The following is a 12,412-nucleotide window of genomic DNA, read 5'->3' as shown; positions in this document are numbered from 1 at the left end:
GCAGGAGAAGTTTTGATATATATTTTTTTTACTCAAGTATAAGCTGAGTTTGGGTTTTCAGCACATTTTTTTTTGCTGAAAAACTAGGCTTATACTCGAGTATATATACTTAAGTTATTATAACAGACATTTAGAAGGGAAAGTTTTATGAATTCAAGTTTATGAGAAATGGTGAGTATGAGTATTTGATGTCAGTTATTCCTTTCATCATAGAAATCATAGAAATCCTGAATGGAAGTGTGAACAGACCTTTACTAAATTTAAGGTCATAGCACCTTATAAATAGTGTATACATAACATATCTCTTAAAGGGGATTCCTAGATCTTGCAGGTGATGCTCAGAGGAGTGTTTAGTGGCTCTGAATGGTATTGCAGCTCAGCCTTTTCAATTGAATGGGACTGAACTGAATGAATAGTACCAATAAAAGTATACAGGATCAAGAAGTAACCAAAAATTGTAATGCCAATTCCTTAAAAATGTTTCAATCTTTATTTATAAATAACACGGCAATTAATAAACACTAAAACATATAATGCTAAAAACTACGAGAACAAAAAGTGTGGTGGTGATTAATCAAGTACATACACACGTTTTATAAGTACCAAGTACAATCAATATTAAGGTAATTTTACCCACCCGGGCGTTGCATTACGACCAACACCACAGCGCCCGACGTACGTTTCGCTGTTGCTTCCTGGAGGGGGTGTCATCATCGAATTTAATGAACTTGATAAATAAATGTGACAAAACCGGCATTGGAAACAGAATCAACCACTAAGAGGAAGTCTACCACCTTTACCAAATGTTATAATTCACTAGCAGCATGATGTAGAGAAATGCATTGTGATTTCCAGCATATCTTTATTTTTTTATTCCCACTGTATTTTTGCCAGTTTAATTCATATTCTAATGAGGCATTTGGTGCTCCCGTGGCTCTTCTCCCAGTGCCACCCATGCATCTCACAAGACTAATCTCCTTATTATCTGATGGAGAGAATGGTAGTGGTCCGGGGTACAGATGCTAAGAATACATCCTGGACCAACTACCACTGCACCAACATCCTCATTAGCATATGGATTAAAATGGCAATTTCTCAGAAATAGCATAATGGACAGAAATCATAAAGGTGTTTTGGAAATCACAGTATATTTCCTTACAATATGCTGCCAGCCGATTACTTTTGGGTGAGATTGTAAACTTCCTTCGATTATCACCAATCTCAAATTGTAAAAGTATAGGAGATTAATTTTTAACACCAGTGGAACCCAAAAAAACATTTTGGTTGGACATACGTAAGTATAAGTAAAGATTTGTGTAGCAATGCTTGATATACTCTCTATGAGATAATAGACTATTCTCCAAGAGGTACCAGAATGCAAATGGACAAGTTGTATCAACTGTTTGACATCCAACAAACCTCATCCTCTAAGGCAATCTAAAAGGACAGGTCTGGCTGAGCTTTGAAACGTCTGATAACTATAGGTTAATACCCTAAGCAACCTATAATTGTATTCAATTACGGTAAATCTTCTATTTTACAGCACACCTTGCTTTACTGCACTGTGATATAAAAAACAAGTAAAAGCCCACATTTTTGAAGTGCACAGCTAGAAGCTGCAGTTTCCATATGCATGGGAGCTGGCATGTGAAACCTCATATTGCCTGGCCATGTACAACATTCTGAGGTTTACAAAGTATGCAGCGAAGGACGTGACCTGTATTGGAAACCATTCCCTGTTTATACTGAGCCTTAGGTACTCCCACAGTCCAGTAAATGGTAAGCTGTAGCAATGCGTCATGTCCGCCCCAAGTGTAACTCGTTTCCAAGCCCCTGACGTATACTGTGAGAATGACATGATAATGGTCTCTTATAATAATTAGACTTCAGGATAAATAACAGTACGGCTGACATATCACTACACAGGGGTGGCAGAAATTACAGCTCACAGCACTGGCAGCCGGTGAGAAGCTGCAAGTAACAACTTCAAAATGGAAAAATAAAATAGTGTTTAAAGGAAATCTACCACCCAAATCAAGCATGATAAACCAGGGACACTTACTCATCCATCCGGACACTGTGACTTTTAAAATAATGCAAATGAGTCTGAAGGGTTCCTTGTGGTGTTCCTGGTAACCGTGCGCTGGCAGTTTTGCCTACCATAATGCAGACGTGTGCATGAGGCCTAACACGATGCTTTTATATGTCTATTCAGTCAGGAATTAAACATGTTATTCAGGCTCCAGGACTCAGTGGCCCCCTGGGCGACACAGCCTTAGTAGGCCCCTTTGCAGTGAACTCACGTGTCAGCAGAATTCAGAAACTAAAACAGTCTCCTCTTCCCTAAAATATTCCCTAGTTTATCATCCCAAACAGCCCCTTGTGGTTATTTTATATAAGCACAGATCACACCCTATGGATTCATTAGATACAGCCCCCGTCACCCCCATAGATGCCTTATGTCTAGCCTTATGTGGCAGCTCCGTGCCCCGGCACTTGCCCAGGTATGCCCAGTCCTGGCGCGGATGTTATTTCTTACCTACAGAGTATGATACTATTATTATTATTTAGCTTCAGGGTCTTTTCTGGCGTAGTCTGAGAAACACCCCCTGAATGCTCATTGGTTTATGCTAATGCCAGCTGTAGCCTTAACCAATCAGGAGGCAGGGGAGTGTCTCAGGCTAGCCTAGATTCAATATAGGTTCGATAGATTCAATGGAGTGGCACTAAAAAGTAGATAAATAGTATGCCTCTGGTCTTTGGCAGGACTCTTCCATCTAGATCTTTAGTTAATTATAAGGACTGGAATATTTTCTATCAAAAAATAATGCAATAGCGAGATTCCATAAAATCTGTATGTGGTCAGTAAGTCAGATGTCTGCCAGCGTCGCTCCTGACCTCTCCTTCCTCTGGTAGCTGGATCTAGTAAGAAGCTCCGGAGCTTTTACCTGTCATAACATTCTGTAAAACATCAGGATCATGAACTCGTCCAGCCAGACAGACCTCTGGGAAGCTCCACGCAATGTGTCAGGAATCTTCTTACTAATCCACACATGGATGTTTTTATTTGCCCTGTTTACACGTTATCATAGGTGATCAATATCAGACTGCTGGGATGTGGGGTGCCAGACACCCATCTGTTAGAGAAACCCTGCAGTCTATGGACACGCTGTATGGATTTACAGTCTACCAAGCACAGTGCCTTACATCGTATAGTGGCTCTGCCTGGTATTGCACCTTCCTTCAATTATACAGAGCTTAAACTGGACATGTGACCGCTGGATGTGACATCATAGGCCAGTGAAGTGGAAGATTGGAACAGCTAATAAACGTGGGTGCCCCACCATTCTGATATTGATGGTCTATTCTAGGACAGGTAATGAAACAAAGGGGGTCATTTACTTACCCAGTCCTGACGCGATCCAGCAGCGCGTTCTCTGACGAGGATTCGGGTATTCCGGCGATTCACTAAGGCCATGCGCCCGATGTCCACCAGGTGTCGCTGCTGCGCTGAAGTCCGCCGAGGTCCGCTGGAGTTCACCAACCTATTCCCGGTACATGTGAGTGACTGATTTTGCAACACAATTAGTTTTTTAAATTCCACGTTTTTTCCAAATCCGTCGGGTTTTCCTACGGCCACGCCCCTGATTTCTGTTGCGTGAAAGCTGGCGCCGATGCACCACAATCCGATCGCGTGCGCCAAAATCCCAGGGCGATTCAGCACAAATCGGAAAAATTCGGGAAACGCAGTGGAAAAAAAACTATTCGGACCCTTAGTAAATGAGCCCCAATGTCTGGAAATACTCCTTTAAGGTTTGAAAAAAGGCATCAAAGACTATTAATTTTAGTTACATTAAAAGGCGATCGGATTAGATTATTTACAGCCCATTACTGAACTATACTGGCAAAGTTATATTTATGACATCATGGAACGGATTGTAGTGACTTTCCATAATGGGAGTTATTGTCCAGAACATGAGAGCCACTTTTTACTTATTTTATTATTATAATTCATGCTCTTTCTATCTTTGGTTGTGTTGTTTATGAGGCTTGTATTCTGATAGTATTTGGATGTTCCCCTTTACCCACATTTCTCTGTACTGATATAACAATGGGACATGTCGCTCGTGCGAATACCAGGAATAACATCTTTGTCAGACAGGGAAGAAGTTAAGTAATCACCCAGAAAAAGAAGGTATTTTGGTGCAAAAAAGACTAACCAACATCTGGGAATATTGGTATATAAAAGTCAGACATTCTTATAAACAAGTCCATTGCCAGATCACACTCTGCATATAATTTATCACATGTTCTGTGTATGCAACTCTTATATTTCACAAAGCCAGACACAAGCTGCTCCATATTTGCCCTGACGCTGCGGATTTAGGTGTTACTTCTCTGTTCTCTGTACATCTAAAAGTACAAACATGTGAAATATAATTATATGGAGTGCATCAGTAGTTGTTACAATGTATCAAAGACATTAGACCAGTGAAGGGTTAGACCAGACTAGACTGCGCCAGATTTATCACTGTGTCTAATGCTGGATGATAAATCTGCTGTAGTTTAAAGTACATCTACCACCAGAATGAAGGACTGTATGCAAATGACCTGAGGGGCTCTAGGCTCCATTAACACCATGGAGCTGGGAGCCCCTCAGGCTCATTTGCATACAGTCCTTCATCCTGGTGGTAGATGCCCTTTTAGACTGTCAAGTTGTATGTAGCACTTCTGCCTTGCAGTGCTGGGGTCCTGGGTTCAAATCCCACCCAGGTCAACATCTGCAAAGAGTTTGTATGTTCTCTCAGTATATGCGTGGGTTCTCCGGGTCCTCCAGTTTCCTCCCACACTCTAAAACATACTGGTAGGTTGTTTAGATTGTGAACCCCAAGGGGACAGGGACCTATTTGGCAAAACTCTATGCAGTGCTGTGTAATCTGTAGGCACTATAATAAATAAAGAATTATTTATTATTAGAGGAAACCTACCATCTGGAATCAACCTAAGGTGGATCTGATGGTGGGTTCCTACTAACATTATAAGCCCTAAACTATCTATCTCTAATCCTGTAACACTTTCTAACCTAATTTACATTTTATTCAGCTAACATGCAAATTACCAGCAGAGGCTTCTGGGATGGGAGTTCACTCTTTGGCCAATGGAAGCTAAGGCTACTCCACACCCCAGTAGCCTCTGCTGATAATTTGCATATTAGGTTAGAAAGTGTTAAAGGATTAGGGAGAGATAGTTTGGAGCTTATAATATTAGTAGGAACCTACCATCAGATCTACATTCATAGGTCGATCCCTGATGGTAGGTTTCCTTTAATAAATGTGGTGAAGGCCCTTTAAATGCCAAAATTCTGTGGAGTGTAAATTGATCAATCTCTCCCAATGTGTGTATTAGCTTGTCTGTAACATCACATTCATGGCCACTACCATATCCGTGACCTGTAGACATTCCCATCGTTGCTTTAGCATTATGAGGATGTTTTACCCCAGTCACTGGGCACAACCTATGGTCCAATTCCATGTTACATAGAGGGCATTCTGCAGGGAAGAGAACTTCGATTGCAGCGTTTCCTTATTTTTACCAGATGTGAATGGCTTTTGTTGAATTTTGTTACATGAAATCAGCAGTAAATATGCACATGTAGAAGTACTCGAGTGTTTCAAGGAATACTGTGAGAATTTGTAACCACATAAAACTGCAGACAATGTTAAGTGGCGGACCTGGAGAGCTGTTAAAGAGGACCTTTCACCACCTCCATCAACTCCAACTGTTGGCATCCTCTAATAGATGCCTCTCCATTGCTTCTGATAATTTTTCTCTAGCCTTCACTGTTGTCAAGCAGTTATTATTTTTGGATTTCTACAGTCAGATGGGTGGGGCCAGGGTGTCCGTCCTATTAACATATTTGGACCTGAAACCACCATAAAACTATGTTAAAGAGGCCCCTCTACTGTCTGAGAGGTGGTTCTGGACTTGAGCAGAATGTCTTACAGTAGAGATACAGAAATATTAACACCGATTTCTCATGAATGGTGGAGACTAGATGGAAAATTCCTACTACACCAGAGGCACCTATTAAAGTGTGCAAATAGTTATGTTTTTCAAGGTGGTGAAAACAACTTTTTAAACAATACCTTTGTGTTTATTGTTAGTAGGAGCAAGACTGTGAAGAATGTAATTATATTCCCGGATTGTAGCTTGACTTAACACACAGGGAGAATATCCACACATTGCAGTACATTTACTAAGAACAGTGAAAAATGCACTAAATGCAGGTGTTTTCCTGTGTATAATGCAGGGTGCGCCAAATTCAGGATTTCTGGTGCTAGTTTTTTAAAAATGCATGCGTTTTTCACCAGTGAATTAAGATAATTGGTCAAACTTGTCAAAAACGCATGCGTTTTTCAAAAACGCATTCCTTTTTTTAACGCATGCGGTTTTTACGGACTGCTTAAAAACGGCCAAAACTGCATTCAAAACGCCACGTATACCATCACCCTTAGGGCGCGTTCACACGTTGCGTTTTGGTTGCGTTTTCATTGCGTTTGAAACGCATATACAACAGCTGATGTGAGGTAATTTGCCTAATTACATTACCGTTTACGTTTGTAAACGCAATGTTAACGCATGCGTTAACATCGCGTTTACGATGCGTTTTGTAAACGGAAACGTTAACAGTAATGTAATTAGGCAAATCACCTCTCCTCAGCTGTTGTATATGCGTTTCAAATGCAATGAAAACGCAGGTCAAAACGCAACGTGTGAACGCGCCCTAAGGGAGCTGTCTCACGTTGTGTTTTGGCTGCGTTTGCAAATGCAAAGGCAGACCAAACCGCACCCACCGGGGCGGCCCGCGGCCCGTTTGCATCAGCATTTCTATGGAAATGTCTGCGATAAGGAACGAGCCGACGGTGTTTTGTGTTACTTTAATGCAAAACACCGGCGGCTCGTTCCTGATCGCAGGTGTTTCCATAGAAACGCTGATGCGATCGGGCCACGCCCCACCCCGGTGTGTGCGGTTTGGTCTGCCTTTGCGTTTGCGAACGCAGCCAAAACATGTACAGTCACACGTTCAGTTTTTTAGTTGCAGTTTTTGATGCCCGAACCTGGAATGGAGTAAAAGTAGTAGTAGGAGGAGGAGTAGCACCTTACAATTATTTGTCTCAACCCATTCTGATCCACACCTGCTTTTGGCTTCAAAAACTGCATCTGAAAACCTGAACGTGTGACAGCACCCTTACAGTTTTCTAAATCTCTGCTTGATGTGCTACAGCTTCACTTCCACTCAATAGAAATCTGTCCCTGGTCATGTGATGCACACGCAGATACATGTAAGTATCACACGTCTCTCATTACTCTCTGTGATAATAACGGCTGGTGCACCTGCGTGTCCATCACAAAACCAGGGACAGATTTCTATCCCCTGGAAGTAAACAGAGAAGCTTTCTATAGCAGGACAGCAAGCAGAGATCTAGAAAGGCACGAGAAATTGATACAGAAAGTATATTGGAAAATTGTCTAACTTTTCCTTACACAAACCATATCAATTATTTGCTGTAAGTGGCCAATCCCTTTAAGCAGAATCATATACATTATTGTTGAATTAGAGAAATCATTACGAATGACTGCGCCCGACATTGACACCGTAAAACACATCTATACCTTTAGAATTGGAAACAGCTGGGGAGGAGGAGTGGAGATCCAGGGCAATATCTGGGGGTGTAATACAAGCGAAGAAACACACACCCATTCATTGTGGAGAGCGGAGCTGTGAAATGTACTGGGACTAATAAACTGCTATTTGGGTTTTTCGAACCTTTTCATTTAGTGTGAACTTTGAGGAGGAAGAGGGTTCTCTAATTGACAGTAGAGGGAATGAAACCCTGGGAGCTCACGTATAGGTGGCGGCGCTATAAGTAATTCAGCTGCGCTCTGCCATGTATATACTTATATAGATTCCTATTTACACTGGGACCAGCAGAATGATTTGTGTGTCCTGGTAGTAAGTGACCCTGTTGTAGATCATGGGTTTATAGCAGGCAGGACTGGCAGTGAAAAGGTTAAAGCAGCACTCTCCCTTTTTTTCCCCTCTCTTCCCACCCGAGGGGCTGTCCCAGGACTGCCAGGGTTGTGCATGGAACATTTGTTCTTGGAGGAAGGGAGTTTAGTGAGGTCAGCAGGGCCAGATGCTGCTATTAGCTGGCTATGTGTAGGAGAGTTACAACCTCTCCCTGTATGTTCTGCCTCTGTCCTTCCCAGGATTGTGCCCCACACAACTGGGGCTGAGCCCATGCAGCCCAATGAATAGGATCAGGACCAAGAGAAGCAAAAATGGTAAGACTCCCCGCCGCTATAGTGTGTGACTTTTTATGTTTGGTTATAAAGCACAGCACAAATGTAGCAGAGCTGAGTTTGTTGTTGGCACAGCTGTGCTATTACAGCGAACTGTGCAGAGGGCTAGGTATAAAGGGTTAAATGACAGACCTGATTGTAGATTGTGATTACATTTTAATTTGTTTTATGTCTTCTTTTATATATTTACCTTTTTGTGTTTTCTCGAAGATAGAAGTAACTTCCAGTAGTTTGGTTGTGATGTGGGTGGCAGACATATGGCAGTGCCCACACTTTCATGACTTCAGCCATGTCACTGGATTCTCCTTTTGAAGTATTAACTTTGCAGTTGCCCACTTGTAGCTATAGCTCACATAGCAGGACTAGTATTAGAGCAGATTCTTATCTCCCCACTATATAGAAATATCTGCATGACCTAGGGGTACGGCTGGCCAGGGCGGGCTACAAGTTCCCATTCTATCCACATATTCATTTCTGATGCAAAAAGTCTGTGCAGTTCTTGTGCGAGTTATGTTATAGCAGGAAATACTTGTGTAGGAACAGCCACAGTTGCCAGTATTTTAAACTTCCCTTTAGGGAGCTTCCCCTCACCCCCGCGCTCACAATGTGTAGGAGTTTTCGGAAGGGATGTATAGATCCTTGGAGAGAAGGGCAGGACAATGACCCTTGGAAAAATGTTACCTATGGATCTTAATCTAGTGATTTGGGCCAGACTGTGGCTCCTGAGAGATCCGCACACTGCATGGAGGAATCCTAGGCAGGATGTAGGGGGAAGATTTGGGGTGTGGGAGGTGACAGGATGTTGCTGCTGTCACTCCAGACTTCTCAGGTTCAGTTATCCAGATGGCACCAAGTCTTCTGACAAATGTCCGCATGAAATTTCTACCAAATCTTTTATTATCTGTAGCACCAAAATGCTCAATTATATTACCAAAAGGCTTACAATCTTCTGTCATATTAACTTGTTAACTTGACAAACACATGTTGCTACTTACAGAACACAAGAGTTTGGGTGTAGACGCATCTGTGTTCAGCAGAAAGTCCTCCCCAAAGTGCTTGAATTGGCTTTCAAGGTGAAATTCAAGCGCAGTGTGTGAACACTGACTTGGAGGAAATCGGCATGATAAACCAGATACAGTGACTGTGGTAATCTTATATTTATACATGGCATTCTTCCTTCTAAAATCAAAGTTTAAAATTATGCTAATGAAGCAGAAGTGTTTTGATGTGTTACCAGAATCCCTACTTGCTGCAGCTTCACAGGCTTACAACATGCAAAAGCACTGCCCCTTCCCCCACTGTGAGATGGAGCAGGGGGTAGGGTGAGCCATGCTTCAGCACAGTGTAACAGTCTATGAAGTTGCAGCACAGAAAGGGCCCTGGGTACCGCCTGGTAAGTGTCTCTGGTTTATTATGCTTGATTTCCTTTAAAGTTTTGCCTTTGTAGGGGGAGACTTGATGTGTATTTTGCTTTCTAGTGGTCAGACGGGGACATGTGTGATATTCATTATTGTTTCTAACCACAGCAAAAAGATGACAGCTGTGACTTGCTGTCATGACCTATGTGCGGCCCAGGTGGATTCCAACCTTCAAATCTCAAAGGAAAAACTCTGCCCGGAGAATCTGCAACAAAAGCTGACAATCTGCAGAGTATAAACCAACAATTCAATGGTTGTACACTAGATTTTATTTGTGCAGCACTTCACGCTGCTAAATTTTGCTACTGATATACAGATTGACCCCATTAAGTGCTACTACCCTGCCTGCAGATCCTTGGGACATTTCTGCTACAATTTTTTTTTTTTTTACCAAATTTAGCTATGTAAACCAACCCTTTAATAACACCATAAAGATCTGCATAAATTGCTGTGGATTTTCCATGCAGACTACAGGTAGATCATCACGACTTAATGAAAATCCAGATAACTGCAAACCAGACACTGTGACTACCGTAATTGTATTTGTTATCCATGGCCTCCTACCTAAATCAACTATTATAATTATGCTAATGAGTCCAAACGGCTCTGGTGGGTGTTACGATGAGCAGAGCAGGTTCCACACACCCCTGAACTTCCTGCTTCTAGATTACACATGAGGGAGAGAACAGGGGGAGGCTAAGACATGTTCTGCTCATTATAACAGCCTGTAAATCTTCACTGAGGCACTCTGGTAACACCCCCAAGAGCCCTTCAAGCTCAGCATAATTTTAAAAGTGGATTTTTGATGGATGGAGGCCAAGAAGATTATCACATCATACTTAGGTTTGCAACTTTCTGACCTCAGAGTTCCAGGGATAAATTCCCATTGATCACATAACTTCCATTAATGTTCACTTCATGGTCATTGCGAATAATTGACAGAGAACCTTCCATTATCTTTAACATTTTATAATGACTTGTTCTGCTCCACATTTTCATCCGATTTTTGGAGTCTTGAAACTAATGGGAGTCATTGTCTGTCCTTAAAGACACCATATGAATGGTAAGATCATTGAAGTAAAGGTTAACAGGGTAATAATATTGAGGATGGGGTCTCATGTCTCCCTGACCCCACTCTTCTGCCTCCTCTGGATGGAATGTTCCTGGGGCAGTTGAGTACAGGGCTCTGTCTGTGCAGGGGTTAATTACATGCCCTTGATGACATACTCTGCTGCAGAGGCGGGCTGCATGTTTGGAAAGAGTAGAAAGGACCCTGTATGTTTTCAATGTGTGGGATCACATCCCACCCCAGGCAGCGTCTGTACCCCTGGGGGTGAGCAGGGAGTGTCTGTGTCAGCCTGGGAAATAAGGAGGCAATTGTCAGGCAATCGCACCCCACCATCATCGGCTCTCTGAGAGTGAACACTTGGTATGCTTTAACCCTATCATACTGTAGTTAGTTTATGAATGCCTTATTAAGGAGCCGCATCTGAAGAAAGAGTGGTACAGTGTGGGCCCTGTGCATACCACACGCACAGAGCTGACATTCTAGTACCAGTACGGAGGTAACATGCCTATTCTCAAAGTCCGCACAACCTTGGTTTGTTGGCAGCGTGGAGCACTGAATATGTGAATTGAAATTATTTCTTCCTAAAATGCAAGAAATTCTTAGCATTTAAGGTAAAACCAAGATAACTAAAACTAAACTGGCCATAAACGGGCTGGTAAAGTCGCTCTTCTGTACAGGGTACACTAGAGTGAGTTGCCAACCTGGTGCTGGTGAAAGTATCTGTTATGAAGAGGTTTTCTGGGTTTACTCGAAAACCACTTGGTGATTGGGGTCGGGGGAATGAATAAAGCATATTATGTCCCATTTTGTATCCCTCTTTAGTCGCTGTGGTCTTGAGTTTTGCTGTTATTCTCTCCCAGATGAAGTGGAGGCAGCGGGGATCATGATGTCCCCATTCCTGCCCCTATGACTGCTTAGACTACGGGCACTTACGCTGTGGCCTGGAGGGAATGGGAGCCACGCTGCTGGAACATGGAGCCGAAGCAGGGATGGTATTTATACAGGTGTTGTTGCACCAGTCTCTGCACTATAATGAACATTATTTCCTATTATTTTTAAATATTTGTTATAATAAAATTCTGGCTTGTACTATAACCATTGAGAAGCCTACACATCACAATTTCCTAACATAGTTTGGGTGTCAGGGTCAAAGGTGGCGGACCCACTGAACCACCGCGAGTGATGATGTAAGGCGACACCTGGAAATGAAGTCTAAGTGGCACCAGGTATTCACTAGACCCCACCGACTTGCTGCAGCGTGGTACCACTCCACAGGCATGACTTTGCTCGCGGTAGTGGCCAAGGAGAGGTACAGAATCAGCAGGCAGAATCAGAGTTGCGGACAGGCACTCAGTCAGGACAGGCGGCACAGGATCGGATTTAGAGAATAGAAGTCAGGAACGGAAACAGGAGTCACAACATATAACCCTTTCTCTAAGTCTATGAGGCACAAAGATCCGGGAGGGGTGACAGGAAGAGGCCGGCTATTTAACAGGTTAGCGGTGGGCTGGCCCTTTAAATTTCACAGAGCTGGCCCAACTGGAGATGCCGCCGGAGCTCG

At 42.7% G+C, this 12,412-nt stretch overlaps 1 protein-coding gene across 4 annotated transcripts in view; it reads left to right on the top strand.

Moving 5' to 3' along the window:
* The window catches only part of STARD8 (StAR related lipid transfer domain containing 8), a 99,389-nt gene that overhangs the window by 53,494 nt on the left and 33,483 nt on the right, over positions 1–12,412 (top strand). The window contains exon 1 of one of the 4 annotated variants that reach the window (XM_072125869.1): positions 7,541–8,346. The exons of the other annotated variants lie outside the window; for them this stretch is intronic. Within the exon in view, the coding sequence (XP_071981970.1) occupies positions 8,313–8,346 (34 nt within the window). The 5' untranslated portion in view covers positions 7,541–8,312. Of the gene's footprint in view, positions 1–7,540; positions 8,347–12,412 lie in introns of those variants that run through there. 4 annotated transcript variants of the gene reach the window in all.

The sequence above is a fragment of the Engystomops pustulosus genome, chromosome 9 (assembly GCF_040894005.1).
Source record: "Engystomops pustulosus chromosome 9, aEngPut4.maternal, whole genome shotgun sequence".
Taxonomy (NCBI): domain Eukaryota; kingdom Metazoa; phylum Chordata; class Amphibia; order Anura; family Leptodactylidae; genus Engystomops; species Engystomops pustulosus.
The sequence above is the reverse complement of the archived record's forward strand: the minus strand, read 5'-3'. Positions and strand labels throughout refer to the sequence as shown.